The 19,937-nt window shown below is 36.3% G+C and overlaps 3 protein-coding genes across 5 annotated transcripts; 1 reads left to right on the top strand and 2 right to left on the bottom strand.

Annotated features, from left to right (window-relative positions):
• Positions 1 to 940: 940 nt before the first annotated feature.
• Positions 941 to 4,703, bottom strand: mrps31 (mitochondrial ribosomal protein S31). The gene is made up of 7 exons (XM_084414081.1): positions 4,355 to 4,703; positions 3,682 to 4,110; positions 3,301 to 3,453; positions 2,651 to 2,797; positions 2,492 to 2,565; positions 2,243 to 2,380; positions 941 to 2,152 (listed from the first exon to the last, which is right to left on the bottom strand). The coding sequence occupies exons 1-7, from the start codon at positions 4,483 to 4,485 to the stop codon at positions 1,926 to 1,928; spliced, it is 1,299 nt and encodes a 432-aa protein (XP_084270207.1). The 5' UTR covers positions 4,486 to 4,703; the 3' UTR covers positions 941 to 1,925.
• Positions 4,704 to 5,380: 677 nt separating this feature from the next.
• Positions 5,381 to 13,382, top strand: slc25a15b (solute carrier family 25 member 15b). Of its 3 annotated transcripts, none has more exons than XM_084413949.1 (7): positions 5,381 to 5,428; positions 6,339 to 6,423; positions 7,686 to 7,944; positions 9,157 to 9,294; positions 9,420 to 9,595; positions 11,791 to 11,949; positions 12,077 to 13,382. In XM_084413949.1, exons 2-7 carry the CDS (start codon positions 6,369 to 6,371, stop codon positions 12,196 to 12,198), a joined length of 909 nt encoding a protein of 302 aa, XP_084270075.1. In that variant the 5' UTR covers positions 5,381 to 5,428; positions 6,339 to 6,368; the 3' UTR covers positions 12,199 to 13,382. The 3 variants fall into 3 exon arrangements, with proteins under 3 accessions (XP_084270075.1, XP_084270073.1, XP_084270074.1); XM_084413947.1 differs by lacking the exon at positions 5,381 to 5,428 and adding an exon at positions 5,561 to 5,721; XM_084413948.1 differs by lacking the exon at positions 5,381 to 5,428 and adding an exon at positions 5,813 to 5,865.
• Positions 13,383 to 13,534: 152 nt separating this feature from the next.
• tm4sf21a (transmembrane 4 L six family member 21a) lies at positions 13,535 to 18,908 on the bottom strand. Its single transcript, XM_084413950.1, has 5 exons — positions 18,570 to 18,908; positions 18,007 to 18,072; positions 15,729 to 15,865; positions 15,462 to 15,648; positions 13,535 to 13,890 (listed from the first exon to the last, which is right to left on the bottom strand). Exons 1-5 carry the CDS (start codon positions 18,744 to 18,746, stop codon positions 13,882 to 13,884), a joined length of 576 nt encoding a protein of 191 aa, XP_084270076.1. The 5' UTR covers positions 18,747 to 18,908; the 3' UTR covers positions 13,535 to 13,881.
• Between the last annotated feature and the right edge of the window lie 1,029 nt (positions 18,909 to 19,937).

The raw sequence follows: 19,937 nt of genomic DNA, 5'->3' as shown, positions 1-19,937 counted from the left end.
TATTTTTAAATCTAAATTGAAAACCTATCTTTATTCCCTGGCATTTTAATATTATCTTGCTGCTGTTTCTGTCTGTTCTGTTTTATTCGATTTGTTTTTTACTTTGTTCAGCACTTTGGATAGTTCTGCTATGTTTAAATGTGCTATATAAATAAAATGTAGCCTACTTACTTACTACTTTCCTACTGAGTTCAGTGCCAACCCTGCTCCAGTCCAAACACCAATCTGTGCATCTGAAATTACATTCTTCCCTACTATAAAGAATTTACAGTACTCATAAAAGTAATAAGTATCCAGATGACCTACAACTTCCAGCGAGATACTGAAGTGTGCATACAATGGACACTTGACTATCCCTTGAGGCCATGGGAGAGGATTTACGAATGGCAGTGAAGTGACACAAACACACTGGTAGGTCACATGAAAATGACAGCATAGCGAATGTAGTACGTCCGGAATACATTCATACCACACACTCTCATGCATACTCTATAAAACATACTTTTTTTTTGTGGCCATGAACTTGTTACTTATTCAAAATAAGTAGGCTACCTATTATGCTATATCGGACGCAGCACAAGTGTTCCTGAAGATCTTATCTATCTGGTTCAGGTGCGTTTGATTAGGGTTGGAGCTGAACTGTGCAGGGATGTCACTTTCGAGGAACAGGATTGGTCAAAGTTATATATATATTCTTAAAGGTTACATACAACATACTGTTAGTGTTAACTTAAACATCTTGATCTTCATAAGTATAATTTATATTGATCTTAAAGAAAACACAATTATTGTTTTTAATACACTATTTAAGAGGCCTTAGTGACACTGGAAGGTAATTCTGATAAGACCTTGATATCCTTAAATTCTGAAATCTCTATAGTTTCTTTCAAGTAAATTTTTTTATTTGCATAGTGCTTTTTAAAATAAACTTTGTTTAAAAGCAGCTTTACAGATAATGTTTATTATACATTTATGCCTAATTGTCCAAATTTGGCGATAGAGCAGTTTACATACGGAAATGATATAAACAATCAAGCAATTGAGATTTGCTGTACTGGAAATATTGTTTTATATGAGTTTATGTATCGTTAGCCTCATAGCATAATTGCCTAAGTCATTTTTTGGCCAAATTGTGATATCTGCCTAACTTTACTGTCCTACCACTGCTGCAAAACTTGTCTTGTTTTCCAAAAACATTGAAATATGACTTAGGCAATTATGCTATGAGGCTAACGGTATGTAGATAATTCTGGATATATTTATAGTAGTTGCAAGTTGAAGTTATTCATTCATAATGAGGTGATATGGCAATCTGTAAGGTTTTAGATGTAATAACAGGCCTATTTACTTTTAGGAGTATCACTGCCATAGATAAACAACAGGGTTTAGGATTTTAGTTATAGGTCTCTTGCCCACCCACATTTAAAAAAGAAACAAAATCTGAATTTACATCAAAACTAAGGAAAAAAACTAAACCTAACCCAAAACCAGTTCTTGAAACGCATATTTTTTTCTCATAACAACATAACCACGTCAGGAAATTTATACTGGTCTTCATCATCATTATCTTTCTCACTGGGGAATTAAGATACAATTCTTTATGCTGCTTTGAAACAACTTGTATTGTGAAATACCACACAAGTAAACTGATTCCAGCAGCATTTACAACATCCAACCTACTTATTGAAAAACAGCTTTAATATATCTCTGTAAATTGTATATAATAGCACAGTAACCATTAAGAACCAACAGCCATGATACAGTCTTTTAATCTGGTTATGGATGCAATTATTAATTCCACTTGCTTAATGACTGTGTTTTCAGTTTTACTAACTATTAGTACAGTTAGGATCTAGCTGGTTCTGGGGCATTCTGTACAGCTGAATCCAAAAGCATCATCTGTCATTTTCCAATTCTCATTTAAGTTAAGCCTCAGCTTCTTTCAGGACATTGTCTTTCTGCTGGAAGTAGTCTCTGAACCAGGCGATATGCTCCTGTTTCTGTTGAACCGTGAGGTGGTGATTCTTCGCGAGGCCTGTAATTACAAGCTCCATGAAGTGCCTGACTGGACCCTGCCGGGGGAACGATTCATCAAGGTGCTTCTCCAAAAACACATGCTCATGGAAGGGCACACTTGCCTCATCCTCCAGCCCTGAAAAAGTTGCATGTGCCAAAAAATTATATTATGTACAGGATTAAAAACAGGGAGAAGATTGCAACCTATTCCTGCATTGGAACTCACCAGCCTCATTGTTGATTGGATATTGCCAAAGTTTGCCCTCTTTGGTCCACTGGATCATCTCCTCAAAGCCATTCCGAGGCGTCTGATTTGTAGCTTGGACAATTTGATTAGCTAGATCAATGTCCCAAAGGGTGGGGCCTAACATTCAAAGCAAGGCACAGGACAGAGTAAATAAATACACTTAGTTTCACCCGAAGATATTCAAAAATGCCAGTTTAGATGTGTTAATGCCATAAAACTTCTCCTTACCCAGATCTGACAATGAGTCTTGCTCCGCACCTGCATTGAAGACGTTCAGCCTCTTACTAGTGAAAGGACTCTTCCTTTAAAAACAAAACAATGCACATGGTTAGTGCAAAATGTATTGTATTCAAAAATATAATTTCAGGGAAGCGGGGTTTTTTTTACCTTGTGCGAACTGCATCAAGTTCACCAGTGATGCCTCTGTCTTGAGTATATCCCTGTCCGTCCTCGTCAAAACGAATCTGGCTGCTAGGCCTGGCATTTGATCTGCCATTCTGCTTTTTTCCAACTTTCATATCAGCAATTATGTCTCTGAAAGAGAAAAAGGACAAATAATGGTTCCTACAAATGTAGTCATGTAACACTTTATTTCCTATTTGACTCTTTCATACATTTACATTTCAATATCCATACAATATCAACAAATGAAATCTTACTTTCACAAAATCATGTGTTTTTAAGCAATTAAAGTTGTGATGTAACAGAAGGAGCGACAGATTATTATTATTATTTTTTTCTAGATTTCAGACATTTTTGGCCGGTGACTTCTAGGTTCTATCCATTGGCTGTCGATTGGATGGAGGCAGATCTAAATGCGAGATTGCAGTTGATATTAAGAAAGGGGCGGAGTTTAAGCTGACAAAAGGATTGGAGAAGACCGACGGCAACATGTCACCAGAGAGATGTCTGTCATTTCACCAGAAGATCGAGTTATGGACATTTTGATTAAAAATTACAAGCTCTTAAAAAAAAAAATGGATGAATTTCCATTTTAATGCGACTTTAAGACAAGCAACAACTGAAACGAGCCCTACCCTATGTTCTGTCCATCGGCTCTCCTCTGGGTGTCAGGTATGGCTTCATGTTTCCTCAGCTGCTGAAGGAGCTCTGACTCCGCCTGACGGCTGTTTGGCAGTGTAGATGCAGCGGCAGAGGCTGCAGCAACCAGTGTTGGATTCAAAGTCTCACTAAAATACAAGCAAAAACTGAAAAATGCTGCCACTCTCACTTCAGAGTTGATATTTTTTGCTAGTCCAAAACTAAAAATATAAAATGCATTAAATATATAACCATAATTTAATAAATCTTAATCATACGATTTAGCTCTTTGTATGTATGGAAGTGCTTTTATCACAGGTATTTTTGTGCCAGCATTACATATTTATGAATTATGCTTGTATGCATGTATAACTCACCGCTGTTGTAAAACCTCAGCTGTTGCATGCTGGAACATGCTTTGTACGCTTTCCATGGGCTTTGGGTCGGGCCTCTCACTGATTCTTGGAAACTTTGGGGGTCTTATTTTACGTATGGTTGTGACCTCCACCTTCATTGCCCCCAGCAGCTCCAAAAGACTCTCCTTCCCAGTTTTTGTCTTGTCAAACTTTTTGCTGTCCTCAAGTTTAACCACAGGTTCAGTCTCTAACTGTGATGTCAACATTGCATTTGAAATGTTATTGTCCTCATTAATTTTTGTGTTCTTCTGTCCATCATTGTTAACCTCAGCATTAGCCTCATTCTCTTCTGGTCTCTTTTCATTGTCTTCTGACAGTGATGTGGAGCTCTCTTTATTTTCACTGAAAAATATGCTACTGGTTCCCAATGGCCTTGCTCCACCCATGGCCCTAAAATAAGAAAGAAAAAATCTCATGAAATGAGTTCTCACATTACTTTTTTTTTCAGAATTTGAAAAACAAATTATATAATTAGTAACACAATCAACATGAGAATGGAAAATTGAGCATGTTGATCAAGTCTTCTTTTATTTATATCTGAGATATTTCAATTTGAGATTGAGATTTTGACACACAAACACCAGTCAATCTGATCAGACCTGTCACCTCTCAGTGTCTTAAATCTGTAACTTACCAGACAACAGGAGCAAAACGCTCCTTCTCTTTACATTTTGTGGATGGTAGTCGTGTATTCTGCGTATGTATTAATCCATTTCGGACCTGATATATATTTAATAATCTTTTATACATGATTGCCCCTCTCATAAGATCTCAATGTCGTCCATGCACGTTTCCCTGTGCAGCACAATCAACCGTCCGGTAAGGCGCCTGAGACGTATAAAAGTTCCGGGTGTCTTTTTGCGTCCAGTAAAGTAAATGTATTGCTCTGCTCGTTTGCCACTTTTTACAGTGTTCAAACATTCAGTGATTTTATTTGTTTGAATCAGTCTGTATCATATACATTGCAACAGGACATCTGAATCGGATTGCAACAGGAAGGGAAGAGCTTATAAAACTGTTCCAAGGGAGGGGGTCTGCCGTTGCCACGGTCTCATCCCTCCAGTGATGGGAAATCTGAGCCATTTGTGCGAATCGGTTCTTTAGAACAATTCGTTTCCAAGAAGTGGTTAAAAAATGATTCAGTGATTCTTTCACGTCATGAAGTCATTACACCATCACGTTTTTGACATCCAGGGAGGAATCCCAGAAAGCAGGTTCTAGGAGATCTATCTATCTATGTTCATGATATTTCCCCTATTGCAACAGTTCACATTTTCAATTTTTTTATTTTTTTTTTGTGTTATGATAAATCGTCTGAGCTGTTTTGCCTGATTGATTACAGGCATTCATAAGGACACAGCAGACCAAATGCGAATAACCTATGCTCGTCTTGGCTAATACAGTTTTTTTTTTACTTTTTGATGTCTTTCGCTTTTTTTTTCATTTGTGAGGCTTTAAATTTAATTTGAATATAAACCTCTAAAAATGTATTGTGCCCTAATAATATATATATGCTAAGCTAGGCTGGTGTGAGTAGATACCTTCAGTTCCATTCGTCTGCGCCTTGTCTCAAGGCCACGCCCACAACAGGGGAAATATAATGTATATTCATATATAGGCTATACCCCACCCATTGTAACAGTTTTTCACAGGAACTGCATATTACACAACGCGTACCGGACGCGTTTTTGGAACCAGCATACCTCGAGTAAGCAAGGTTTGGGTTAATAAACCTAGAGTTCAGGGTATGTTTGACGGTGAGATAACCTTGCTTTCTGGAATGCCCCCCTGGTCGTGACCGAATCGTTATGATTTTGCTCAAACGATTCACTGAAATGATTCGACTCAATTGAACAATACGAATTAGATATCGCTTCACATACGGATCCCTGACGAGAGGTCATGACTCATCTGATCGCAAATGTGTGTCAGTTCAGTAAAGAGCCAGCATGAATCAAACCTCGCTACATTTTTTCGTTTTGAGCGCTTTCGTGAAATAAGGTAGGTACATGCTATGCTTGGTGAATTTTTTATTGTGAAATTTACGTTGTCACATTTTTACTTTTAAGATGCTCAATCTCGCGATCCATATAGTGTTCAGTACTGGTGATGCAAGAACACGTCTGTCTGATGTAAGTTACGTCTGTAAGTAACGAGCAGTTTTTGATGTTACTTTATTTTGCGTCCCATAAAAGACAGCCACACACTGTAGAAAAAAATATAGCATCGGAGAGGCGGGAAGATAACGAACATCGCTGTGGTAAAAGAACACATGGCTTTATGTGAGAGTTTTTCAATGCCACATGGTCTGTCATTGTGGCTTGTGACTTGATTTCTCCACTCGGCGCCCTGCACTGTTTTATTATGAAATTCCGCTCCATTTTGTCTGCCTATGTAACTTTTGTTCATAACTTTCATACGTTACAACCTATCAGTTGAACTTTAAACGTGCTGCAACAAATCAGCAGGGGGAAAGTTGCACAGTAAGCACTAAGCAGTTTGGGATTAAATAGGAGTCTATACAAATCAAAGTGCATTTACATTGTTTAAATGAAAGTTTTAAGTATTCTCATGTTTTCTTTTCTCTGTCTCATCTTTTGCACATACTTTTGAAATAGGATTTCTTGGAGCACTTGGCACATTTCACCATGGCACCACATCCGGTGGTTCAGGCAATAATAGACCTCTCTGCTGGAGCTATAGGTAACTTCACATTGCATCATCTCATTTTGGAGGGTCATTCAGGAACATTGTCCTGGACCCTATGATGATAGTGTAGGACACACTTTATTTCTGCACCACCATCTACAATGTAAACCCTCTCTTTTGTCAGTCCTTATCTGACCTTTGAGCTGTGTGTTTTTGCTTACCTCTGTGGTTTCATAGCCTAGACCTATTGTTTCAGCTGTCCCTGCACCACACACACTTACACACTCACTGACCAGGGCTGTGTTTCCCAAAAGCATCATAAGCCTAAGTAGATCTTAGAACCATTGTCACCAATGGTCTCTACGATCAACTTAGCTTGCGATGCTTTTGAGAAACGCAGCCCTGTTCTGACAGCAATAAGTTTAAGGGAGTGAGGAAGTTTGTAATACATGCTACTGTTTGTGGATTATTTGCAGATCATTGCTTTGTAACTCAGATACTGTGTCTCCTTTAAAGGGTTAGTTCCCCGGATTAATTATTCACCCTCATGTCTTTCCAAACCCTTAAGACTTTCGTTCATCTTTGGAACTTAAATGAAGATATTTTGGATGAAATCTTCGAGCTTTCTGTTCCTCCCTAGACAGCTACCTTCAAAAAGTTCATAAGGAGATTGTAAAACTAATCCATATGTATTGAGCGGTTTAGTTCAAATTTTCTGAAGAGATTCGATCACTTTATATGATGAAAAGATTGAATCGAGGCTTTTATTCACATATAAACTCTCAAGAATCAGAAAGCTCTCAGATTTCATCAAAAAGATATTCATTTGTGTTCCGAAGATGAACGTAAGTCTTACAGGTTTGGAATGACATGAGCTTCCCGTAGCTTTCTTGTAGCTCAAACAGTAGAGCGTTGGCGCTCAAGGCCATGGGTTCGATTCACAGAGAAAGGAAGAACTGATAAGAAAGTAAATGTGTACCTTGAAATGCAATGTAAGTCGCTTTGGATAAAAGCGTCTACCAAATGCATACATGTAAATGTAAATGAGGGTGAGTAATTAATGACATAATATTATCCCTTTAACACTTTATTTCATTCTGTCATTTTAAACCACGGGATCAAAGTTATAATGCCAAAATAGTACCAATTAAAATCATTCTATAAATATATTTGTTTGTGTATTGCTCTTCTTTTTTTCTTTCGTTACAAAGGGTACTGAAGGGTAAATATGTCATTCCTACAGTCTATTTTTAATTTTCATTAACAAGAGAAAAAAAATCTCTCTTTCTGTTCTCCCGCTTCTTTTTCTGCTTTAGGGGGCACAGCTTGTGTATTCAGTGGTCAACCTTTGGACACGGCTAAAGTGAAAATGCAGACATTCCCCACTTTGTACAGAGGCTTTGTGCACTGCTTTGTGTCAACATACAGACAGGTGGGCCTTCGAGGGCTGTATCAAGGTACCTCGCCAGCCCTCATGGCCAACATCGCAGAGAACTCTGTGCTCTTCATGTGCTACGGCTTTTGCCAAGAAGTGGTGCGCTACGTGTCTGGTCAGGAGAAAGGGGTTGTGCTCAGGCAAGTTCTATCTGTGTGTCACAAATACTAGTACATTTACATTTATGCACTTTGGAAGCTGCCGGTAAGGTACCCAAAGCAACTCAGATTGCATTGAAGTTTATCATTTCATGCATTCCCTGGAAATTTGGCCATGCTCTACTGTTTGAGCTATTGGAATAGTATGTAGTATAGTTACCAAAAATCAAATGCATGAAATAAATAAAAATAAATGTTTCTAAAATAGCCTTTTTTTTTATTTTTTTTCTTGAATTGAAAAGTGATGCAGAGATGGTTAAGGTGTGTGTTTTTTTAATTTTTATAATTCCTTCTTTGCTAATAAAGTTGTCACTGAGGTGTACATGATGTTCACTATTACGTTTAGAGGAATTTAATTTATTTTTCAGATGTTTTTTAATCACTTTTTCATAAAATGTGTATATTGTGATAAGCAATATTGTTCAAAAGTTTGGGGTAGATTTTTTTTTAAGGGGTTTTGAACTTATGTTCTAACATCAAGGCTGCATTTATTTGATTAAAAAAACACAGTAATACTGTGAAATTATTTTATTATGATATTATACTATTTAAAAGAACTTTTCTATTTGAATATATTATAAAATGTGAAATATTCCTGTGATGGCAAAGGTGAATTTTTAGTTACTCCAGTCTTCAGTGTCACATTCTAATTTGCTGATTTGATTATCAGTTATTATCAATGTTGGAAACAGTTTTGCTGCGTAATATTTTTTTAGGATTCATTGATGAATAAAAAGTAAAAAAGAACAGCATTTATTCTAAATAGAAATCTTTTCTAACAAAATAAATCCTTACTATCACTTTTTATCAATTTAACACATCCTTGCTGAATAAAAGTATTCATTTCTTTCAGAAAAAGAAAGAAAATAAAACGTACTGACCCCAAACTTTTGAACGGTAGTGTATATTGTTACAAAAGATTTCTATTTTAAATGAATGCTGTTCTTTTTGAACTTTTTATTCATCAATGAATCCTGAAAAAAGTATCACAAGTTACAAAACAAAATGTTATGCAGCACAACTGTTTCCAACACTGGTAATAAATCAGCAGGACTTCTTTCAAAAACATTAAAAATAGTAATGTTTCCAAACTTTTGACCGGTACTGTATATACATATCATTATTGATCAAAAAATTTAAGAACATCACAATTTTATACATTTTTAATTTTCCATGCATTTCCATTCTGTACAGTGACATGCAGAAAGCGTGCGCAGGCTCTGTGGCCTCTATCTTCTCCTCTCTGGTCTTATGTCCCACTGAGCTGGTGAAGTGCCGACTGCAGACTATGCATGAGATGACCTCCTCCGGCAAGATCGCCCAAAGTCAGAAGTAAAGATTGAGCTTTCCTTTCTGCGGATACTGTGCACGTATTTTTCCATTTACTTTTAAGAGCTAGTATTACTCATGATGATGTTGTTTATCTCCTGTCTCATTATATCTGTCTGTGTTTTCAGCACAGTTTGGTCGGTGATAAAGTCCATTATGCATAATGAGGGTCCTGCAGGGTTCTTCCAGGGTTTAACCCCCACTATTGCCCGTGAGGTGCCTGGATATTTCTGTTTCTTTGGAGCATACGAGCTCTGTCGCTCTCTCTTTGCTGAGTACATGCACTGCGCCAAGGATGACATGGGTATGGAAACCGCTGTAGTTACAGTTTCAACATTTTATCTTTAAAGTTACCTTATCTATGACAACATGATGGCTAACGGCATACTTTCTTTCTCATTCATTGATTGGGCTGGTATTTTCTGGTGTGTACTTAATGAAATGGCATACCAGAGTCAGTCATTAGGAGGAGGAGGACAAACATTAGAATGAGTCAGTAAACAATGAACTCTTTGTTTTAAATAGAACTGGTCATTCAGTTTATTCTGGTCGATAGTGACAGGAATGGTAATGTGAAATATCATAACGCTCGGCTGTAAGAGTCCCTTCTTTCAGGTAAAAAGCCAGTAGGCTATATACACTACCTTTCAAAAGTTTGGGGTCAGTAAGTTTTGTTTTTAAAGAATTTAATACTTTAGCAAATATGCATTAAATTGATCAAAAGTAACAGTTAAAAATGTAGCCTATAATTGATTTTAGGTACAAAAAAGATTTCCATTTTAAAATAAAAGTTGTTCTTTTGAACTGTATTCAGAATACTGAAAAACGACGTTCGATGTTCGAAATCACGAAATTATTTCTGAAGGATCATGTGATACTGAAGACCGATTCAGCTTTGCCATCACAGGAATATATTACATTTTAAAATATCTTCAAATAGAAAACGGTTATTTTAAATTGTAATAATATTTCACAACATTACTGTTACTGTCCAGTCTGGGTGATCATAAGAGACTTTGCACATTTAAAAAAAAATCGTACTGACCCCGAACTTTTGAACTGTAGTGTAAGTTCAGAGTTTGTTTTAGTTGTTCTAGTAATACTCCAGTACTCTCTTTGCTCATGTTTTTAATGTGCCGTGGTGGACGACACCTAAAAGTTTTATTTTATTACCAAAACTTGTCATACACTGATAACTACTGCTAATTAATGATAATTCAAGTGTGCAAAGAAGTGATTATAACAAAATATATATAGTATATAGAAATGAGAAAAAACTAAATGTGTGTTGTCAAATATAGACATGCATTATAAAAACAAACGTCACAGGGCTAAATGTATTAACATTTTAAGGGGAACGCTAAGCAAACATATTAGTTTTACATTATTTGAAATGTGGGGAAGATGCATGCACATTCATTTGCATTATTGTAACGTTTTGTTTAGATTTGACCTAAAACCTACCCCTTTCAGACAGTAATACACACAAATATGGACATTTTACAGCAGATTTAGTTCACAAACCACTGATAGTCATCATGACCTAAATATGATTTTCATTTACAGTAATACATCCTAAAATAACATAGGATCTTGGCTCATTTTGAGTCAGATTTGTGAATTAAGTGAATTGTTAAAGGAACACACTGACTTTTTGGGACTTGCGCTCATTCACCGTATCCCCCAGAGTTAGATAAGTCCATACATACCCTTCTCATCTCCGTGCGTGCTGTAACTCTGTCTGACGCACCCACCGCTAGCCTAGCTTAGCACAAAGACTGGAGGTAAACGGCTCCAGCTAGCATACTGCTCCCAATAAGTGACAAAATAACGCCAACATTTTCCTATTTACATGTTGTGATTTGTATAGTCACAGCGTGTACAAATAACAAGGTCACATGAGACACAGCCATATTCTAACCGTATACATACTGGGAACTATATTCTCAGAAGGTGAAGCACTGCTACTTGGGCGGAGTGATTTACTCCAACTCTGAGCGAACTCTCCACGGGGCTTCTCAGGTGTTGCGAGCAAATCACTCCGCCCAAGTAGCAGTGCTTCGCCTTCTGAGAATATAGTTCCCAGTATGTATATGGTTAGAAGTTGGCAGTGTCTTTAGAAGTTGGCGTGTTCCTTTAACTGGAGACTCGCTCTGACTTTGTCCGAATTTTTTCGCAAATTGATTTAGCAGGTTAATTGAAAAGAATCAGCTTGTTCACAAATTGGACACTGCGATCTTGTCCTGGAGCGGGTGACGATTTCTTCAAATCAAAATAACGAGTAAATGTAGTGGAGTAAAAATTGCGATATTCTTCAGAATGTAGTGAAGTAAATGTTTCCCAAAATACAAATACTCAGATAGTACTCGAAAAATGTACTTAAGTATAGTAACAAAGTATAAATACTTCATTACTGTCCACCACTGGTAAAGTGTGTGGCATATATTCTGAGATGTGACGTGTCCATGTATGATGAGTTGGCGTGTCTGTGTTTTGTAGGTGTAGCCCCCATTGTGTTCAGTGGAGGTATCGGAGGAGCTTGTCTCTGGCTTGTGGTTTACCCAATGGACTGTGTTAAATCCAGGATACAGGTCATGTCAATGACAAGCAGGCAGTCTGGCTTCTTTAAGACTTTCATGCATATCTTCAGAACGGAAGGTAAGAGAAAGATGTGTTTTAGAATGCTACATATTATTATGTATAACATTACACAACTGTTTCAATCTGTTTTAAATGCATTACCTGAAACCCCCAATTGACTTTGTTTTTGTCTCCTCATTTTCAGGTGTAAGGGCTCTATATTCTGGTTTGACTCCCACAATGATCCGGACGTTTCCAGCCAATGGTGCTTTGTTTTTAGGTTATGAAGCCAGCCGCAAAATCATGATGGCCCAGTTTGACAGCTAACCCCTTACTAACAGTACACATTCTTTTCTCTTGTTGGGTTGTAGCGTTTTTTAATTAGCATGAACTATCAATGAATAATATTTCTTTCAGCATTTATTTTGGTAAATGTATAAATATAGTATTGTTTATTATTCATTGTTAATTAATTTGTTCATAATACATTCATGTAAATTTATACAACATGAAATGTTAATGTTTTGGTTTATGTAAAAAGTTACAGCACAATGTTAACAAATTGATCTTTACTGTAAAGTTTTACCATTATTATAATTTTAATCATTATTAGTTTACTTCTTGGGCCACAGAAAAAGTGGTCTCCATTGTGATAGTATTATTAGTCCCATCATGCCTATTATTTGCATTTGGAACCCTGTAGTCCACATACATTCAATTTGCAGTCTACCTCGCTGTAATTTTGCTATTTTCTTAAATCTAAAAGTCCTGTAGAATATACTGTAACTATGCAATTCGCTTTTAAACACTAATAGACAGGGAATATTTGAGATTAAACCTGAATGACCAGACTGCTAACTGTCTATCATATTTTGCTTTTAGAATTACACTTTGTAGTCTGTATTTATTTTGTTCAGTCAGGATCTGCGTTCTTTGTATGTTTGCATTTTGTTTTGTCGTGTTTGAGATGAGGTGAGAATGTTCATAATTTAAAGTGTTTCATTATTTAGATGGGTTCAAAAGTCTGAGACAACCTTGTGAAAAGGGTTCTAGTTTGCATTTTTAAAAATTTAATATAAATATTTTAATTTTTAGCTTCATTTACAGTAGTAACCAATGTTACAAATTTGGTTAATGATCTAGAACTGGCTAATCGTGTTTATATTTCTTTCTCATTTTACTTTTATTTTTTATTTAAAATTTTCTGTTTTAAATGCTTAAAAAGAGAAATCTTGTAAAATGTGAATTCCAGATGATCAGTGTGGTCTCAGACTTTGGACCCCACTGTATGTGGGTCTTTATGTTTGTCAGCCTATGCTTGTTACATTCAGTCATTCTGCCAAAAAACATTTACACAGTAGACAGACCCGGCCTACATCCATCTTTCAAATCATTTAAAACTACTGATGTAACCAGTACAGTATTGCAGTATTACATTTTCATATTCTATATTTGAAGAACCCTAACCCCCTTTACAAAATTGAATTGTAAAACCAGGACTGTATTTTTATTTATTTTATACGTGCATGTGCATTTTACTCATTTTAAATGTTTTAAGTGATTTTTGAATTAACTCGATGCGATTTCTGGAGATAATTCAATTGTATAATATTAAATGTGGATTAAAGTAATATTCCCCACATTGTGTAACCTTTTGGATGGGTTTTTTTTTTTCAGTATGTTTATTTAACTTCTAAACTATAAAAATACAGATACAAAACAAATGCTATGTCATTAATTAAAGTACTTTTCCTTTAAAATAGTATTCAATCTGGAAGTCGTTATACATAAGCTGTTACTTGAAAAAAGTATTAAACCAAAACATCAGCAATAAACTTCAAACGGTGAACGTGACAACAAGATTAGTGTACACAACACGCAGGAAGTACAAATTAAGCTCTATTTCAATGTTCAGGAGCATCTTCCACAAGAGGGCGCTTGTTTACTGATCAGGGAGGCAGGGATGTGGACGGTTGATATGATCTCCCTGGCACCCGGAGCAGTGAGGGCTTACAGCGGCTAAAAAAACATGGAAGAAAGTGTAAGACAATGCACAAAGTACAATCTCAATAGCGCTTTTATGCTCATATTAAGCTTCATTAATGACATTATTAAGTTGAAAGGAATGAACATACGGCCAGTCAAGCCTTTAGAAGACCGGTCTGTATTTAAAGGGATAGTTCGATAGTAAGATTTTGTCATCGTTTACTTTTGCTGAACAGAAGAATCTTGGTAACCAGACAGTTGACGGTAGCCATTGACTTCCACAGTAGGGAAAACAGCTGGAAGTCAATGGCTTAAGTCAACTGTCTGGTTACCAAGATTCTTCAAAATATCTTTTATGTTCAACAGAAGAAATAGTCTCATAAAGGTTTGGAACAACTTGAGGGTGAGTAAATGATTTTCATTTTTGGGAGAACTATCCCTTTAATATGGGTTATAGCTCTGTTTAGTGTTAGGCCTACCTGTTGTGTGAAGTTGTGAATAAATTAAATCGTATAATTGAATTGAATTAAAGAGCAGAGTTCTGGTATTAACAGAAAGGGAAATGGAAAAAAGCATAACAAATGGATAATTCAGCATAAAATGTGGCTAATGCTGCTTAACTGAATTTTAATTTATTTTAAGTACAGTGGTGTTTAGAAGCAAGAGACAACCTTGTGAAAATTCTTGTATATATATATTTTAATTTAATTTTAAATTATTATTATTATTATTAATATAATTGTGTATTTTTAACATTTAATATAAACTGATAGTTAATCCCCTGTTTGCTTTTTTTTTTTTTTTTTTTTACATTAGTTACAGTTTTTACTCCAAGTCCATCTTTGATGAACTCCACAATTTGAGCTCCACAGAGCATTTTGTGCTTACAAGGACATCTGAGTTCACGTGATCAAATTTATTTACTGGATTACTGACCTGGAAATACTGGAGAATCTTAAATATTCAATATTCATGTTACTTCTTAACATTTCCTTGTTTTAAATGTTTAAAAAGATCAGAACCCCCGGTTTCACAGACAAGGCTTAAACCTAGTCCCGGACTAAAATGCATGTTTGAGCTGTTTTAACTGAAAGCAACTTGCACAGACATATCTTATACTATGTCAGTGTCATTGTTTTGTCTCAAGATGCACACCAGAAATGTTTTTTTTTTTTTCGAAGGCACATTTATAAAAGGTACTTAAACGTCCTAATTGAACTAAGGCCTAATCCTCCTGGCTTAGTCTAAGCCCTGTCTGTGAAACCAGGTCTAAACCTTGTAAACCTTGCTGCATCACGTTGGTAGGCTACTTTCCCCCCTTCTTTATTGAACAAAGATCAGAGGGGATACATATATCACAAAAAAACACTTAAGAAGACAGGATAAGAAATTTGAGGTAGAGCAAAAGTACATTTTCAAACAAGATATGTTGGTAGGCTACTATTTTACTTGGTCAGTCACAACATTCAGTGTTCTGATATTTTTTACTGTTCACCGTCGTCAAAAGTGTATTTTAAAATGGCATTTTTTTCACTCTGAAGTATTACAATTAGATTGTGCCACAACTTTTCGTGTATTCCTCATTCACCAATGGCGCCTCTCACCCCTTTCTCTTTGCAGGTTCCACAGAGGCAGCCGAATAGGCCGTTGATCATCTGTATGGCACAGAGGACGAGTTGCACTGCGCTGGTCACCAGCAGTGTTGAGAACAGACCCACATTAAACTCCACCACATTGTTTGGCTCAGTGCATTTTCCCCACCTGCTAGGGTCCTTAAGGTAACTCTCGCTTCTAAGAGATATAGACAACAACATTTTTAAACAGAAAAATGTGTTATCACATGCTTTACAGTGCTGAGGTGTATCTCTTACTCGTCTTTAAAGGGAGTTCCCCAAATGACAAGTGTATGTTTACAGAGTGGTCCATTGATTAGACCCATCAGAGCCACTACGAAACTGTAAAGGGCGCCAGCTACACCCACTGCTGAAAATAAAATGGACAGGAACATCTGAAATAGAAAACGATTCATGAGAATGATTTAATTATTGGTCAAAAGTTTGGAATAATGAAATTTGTTCATGTTTTTGAAAGAAGTCCCTTATGCTCACCCACTTCAAACTTTTGTCTGGGTAGTGTAAGTACACTTATTTTATTAAATGTTGTAATTAAATACAGTTAGTATCTACAATGCCTACTTTTTTTAATCATTTAAAAGTAGAGGGCAGTGTACACTGCATATAATTTCATTTTAAGGATTTCCCAATCACACAACAACATGCCTAAAAACTCCTACACATTTGTCACCATTCAATGAGGATGTCAGCCAGTGACTCTTGTAAAACTGTTCAGGTTCTTACAACAAGTCACAAAATGCAAATATTTGCAAAAAGACACAATGAGGGCACGTTTTTCAGGCTCATGAGTCACATTTTTATAGATTTTTTTTTTTTTCACAACAGAGGACCGCCTGTGTATTTTCAAACAGGTCTGTACTTCATTCTGTCCAGCACATGACAAATGATGTACATCACATGAACTTAGTTACATTCTAAATACATTTATTTGTCATAAATAGATTCGAAAGTAATTTGGCTTGTAGATTTAGGTCTTTTGCCCAAGCAACATACAAGGGATGTGGTTTTCTTGTTCTTTGTAATGTTACTTTAATTCTAAAGGTATTCTTGGGTATTTTCTGTTCTTTTTTTGTGCTAATTCTTAACCTGAAGATCTTGAAGATCTTAATTAGCCGGTTCAGTTGTGTTCGATCTGGGTTTGGTTTGAAATGTGCTGGGGACAGAGACGCATTCGGAAGTGCATTTTCAGAAGTGCTGGGTACAATGACGCATTCATTTTTTTTCTCTCTTTCGCGCAGGTTATGTTTTGAAAGACGATGTCCTGTAGCTCAGGCACGGCCCCACTTTTCAACAGGCCCACACAAAACTTTCACAAAAAAAATAAATAAAACGTTTACTATATTCTAATTTTGTCAATAATTATATATATAAAAAAAGTCGCCAATAAGCTCATAATTTGTGGTAAAATAGTGTTTAGTTTTAAAAACCATTTTAAAAAGCTGGTTATATTTTGATGTTTCTGCGCAAGTCCAGCAGACAGTGAGGTTCGGGTTTGTTCCGATCAGAGCTCGTGAGTGGAGAGCGCATTTCTGAATATTCCGCTCCGCTCGTTCATTCCGCAGGGTCGCTCGCTCAACACAGATGTCCTGTTGCCTGGTTCGAAAATATGTGGAATAAGGGCTGCTTCCGACTAAAAGTTTTTTTCCTAGTCGACTAGTAGGCTAGTTGTTCATTTAAGTCATTCGTGGACAAATCGCCCCTTTATATTAATTTAATTACTTATATAGCCTACAGGATAATGAGCTTACATAACATAGCCGCACTCAAGCGCAGGACTGCACGCATAAAGCTTGCCACAAAGAACCGGTAAAAGTAATGATTATGACTGCGTCTAAATGTGTCTAAATACGCTGTGAATGTGAATGTGCATTATACGCTGAGTTTCGTTTCATTTATGAGACGAACTCCAGTTCACTCGCCGGCGCCTCCAATGTCGTGATTATCTGCTATATTTATTTCTTATTTATTAAATCCAGGCAATTGGTTCATGAAACATTGATTAAAATTAAGATATAATTAATACAAAACGAAATTCACTTTAAAGAAAGGCAGCTGTTCTGTTTGAGGTCTCTGTGAAAGTTTTAAAGCAGTCTTTTAGTGCCGCTTTCAGAGCGCTCACTGTAACAGAGAACTGACACTTTGTTTTTTCCCTCATAAATGCAAACACGGAAAATAAAATAAAATGAATATTATAGCCTAATGTTTTTTTGTTGGGTCAGACAATGATTACCAAATTTCTCTCTCATATTGCTCCTCACAACCACTGAAAACGGTCAAAAAAAATCGGACCAAAAGTCAAATTAATATGGACGGAAGTTAAAAGTGGTGGGTACAAAATAACTCATGACGAAATCTGGTGGGTACGCGTCTCCCCCATCCCCCCCGAAATCGACGCCTATGGTTGGAACTAGATCTCCTGGAACGGGATTTGGCACCCTTGCTATTTTAAAAGTGACAAATGCTAATCTTAAGTCTAAAAATAAAGATTTTGTTAGTGGCAGGATTGCTCACTCACCCCACAGCGATTAGCACAGCAACCCTGCTTTCCAGTCAGGTGAATGTGAAAGGCTGGAATCAACACCTGGAGGACAGAAAGGGCAGTGTGTTTAATCATTGTTGTCATTTGATACATTTTGGATTGACTCTAACTCACAATAAATGCATTTTGTACATTTATGTTTTAAGGTCACCCTGTTTACAATAGATTAACTTTGATTCGCATTTGCACCACCATAATACCTTATAAGGAGAATCACACTCTTTGACTCATAAAGATCATAAAGATAAACATCAGTATTTTTTTTTTTAAATATTATCTCATTGTTTCTTTTAAAACAAGGCAACATCTTTTCCTTGCATTCCTTTTTTTTCTTACATTCCTTTCCCAAATCAAATTAAGACTCTGCATATTCTCACAAAGGCAGCTTATTTGTTGTGATCATGTGACTGACAAGCTCCAAACTAAACTGAGAAGGATTTACACGATATATATATATATATTATCATATATGCACGCTATGATGTTTAAATAGAAATAGAACTGACATATAGTTTATAATTAAACATAAACAGACTCACCATTATCCCCCCTCCAACCAGTCCTCCCATGTATTTGACCTCCTCTGTAATTTGTTTGTTCTGCGCATACTTTACATCCCAGCCAGGAAAAAACAGAATAATATTACAGATTATGGAGATGACCGCCAACGGGTACAGACTTGTCCCGACGCAAAACGCACATTTTCCTGTACACATGCTGCGAGGTGGGTGTTAATCCTTAAATCAGAGAATAACGGCTGTAATCTGTACAGTATTTGATATATAAAAAAACTCCTAGATAAAAGCACTTGACGAAAAGTTTGGTCGTTGCCCGAGTCTCGTACACACCCTGAAGTTGTGTGTCTACCAGAGTGCAGTGTTTTTATAAACTGCTGGTCATTTATTATTGAGTTAAGATAAGACCAGCCCATGGAATCGAGTTCCTCTAACCACACCCTTTCTGGAGAATCTATAACTAAATATTACAATATAAAAATATATTGTTTTATGTTCTCTTGTTTTTGAGAGACTTGTGATAGTTAACATTTTAACTGAAGCAAATCCTATTACCAAGATATCTCTGGAATCACACAGATTTTTTTAACAAACAAAGCAGGACTTTATAACTTTATAGCACCATCAAACATTAAAAACTACAGTCTATACCCCATTTGTATGTAAATCTATGTTTATATGCATTTGATTACATTTTTGTGGAGATTTAGAAATGTCACTCTGGTTGTCATAACAAACAGTACATAATCATTCGGTTGCATCCTGAGATCTGACATGGAAGAAATGATGAAAATGTGTGTGGGATGTGTGTGTTGTATTGACAAAATTATGTTTGAACAGGGTGCTATAAACCAAATGCATCGGACTTTGGACTGTCTCCATAGTGAGACAAAAACACCATGGTAGTGACACTGTAAAACAAATAGCGTTATCTAAAAATCTATCCATGTCATTTTCTTTGCCAGTATAAAAGAGCAATTATTAAACGACAGTTGCCCGATGCCCAGCCTATATTTATTTATAACATATACTGATTCTGCTGTTTAAACTCTTCTAAGTTCCCACACTTTTGAACATTTTATGCTAATATTTCCATTAAAGGATTAGAACAAATTTGCAATGACTGATAATAGACAGATTTTGTTTGTCACACAGTGTGAGTTAGTTTTTGATGTTCGGCAGAGTTTATGTTTGAGAAGAGGTTCAGTCATGGTTTATGGAAACACTACAAGAACACACCTCTCCTTTAAAGGCTTTTCCTGTTTACATAACCCCTAACCCCAGCATACTAAAACATACCAACTGACACACACCCTTTTAGGCAAACCATAGTCGAAAAGATTGCGACTTCGCATTTTGGGTTGATATAGCCTTCTTCGCAAGCATTCTTTA

The sequence above is a fragment of the Rutilus rutilus genome (assembly GCF_951802725.1).
Source record: "Rutilus rutilus genome assembly, chromosome: 7".
NCBI lineage: Eukaryota > Metazoa > Chordata > Actinopteri > Cypriniformes > Leuciscidae > Rutilus > Rutilus rutilus.
Note: the sequence above shows the minus strand (reverse complement) of the source record. Positions and strands in the feature narration are given on the sequence as shown.

Excerpts from the sequence above, each read along its gene's own strand:
- mrps31 (XM_084414081.1), bottom strand. The coding sequence starts at position 4,485 with ATGAGAGGGGCAATCATGTATAAAAGATTATTAAATATATATCAGGTC. Across the intron at positions 2,798-3,300 it reads GCCGATGGACAGAACATAGG|AGACATAATTGCTGATATGA; the intron begins GTAGGGCTCGTT and ends TTTCTCTTTCAG. Across the intron at positions 2,566-2,650 it reads CTTGATGCAGTTCGCACAAG|GAAGAGTCCTTTCACTAGTA; the intron begins GTAAAAAAAACC and ends TTGTTTTTAAAG.
- slc25a15b (XM_084413949.1), top strand. The coding sequence starts at position 6,369 with ATGGCACCACATCCGGTGGTTCAGGCAATAATAGACCTCTCTGCTGGA. Across the intron at positions 7,945-9,156 it reads GAGAAAGGGGTTGTGCTCAG|TGACATGCAGAAAGCGTGCG; the intron begins GCAAGTTCTATC and ends CATTCTGTACAG. Across the intron at positions 9,295-9,419 it reads AAGATCGCCCAAAGTCAGAA|CACAGTTTGGTCGGTGATAA; the intron begins GTAAAGATTGAG and ends CTGTGTTTTCAG.
- tm4sf21a (XM_084413950.1), bottom strand. The coding sequence starts at position 18,746 with ATGTGTACAGGAAAATGTGCGTTTTGCGTCGGGACAAGTCTGTACCCG. Across the intron at positions 18,073-18,569 it reads TGGTTGGAGGGGGGATAATG|GTGTTGATTCCAGCCTTTCA; the intron begins GTGAGTCTGTTT and ends TCTGTCCTCCAG. Across the intron at positions 15,866-18,006 it reads GCTGTGCTAATCGCTGTGGG|ATGTTCCTGTCCATTTTATT; the intron begins GTGAGTGAGCAA and ends TTTCTATTTCAG.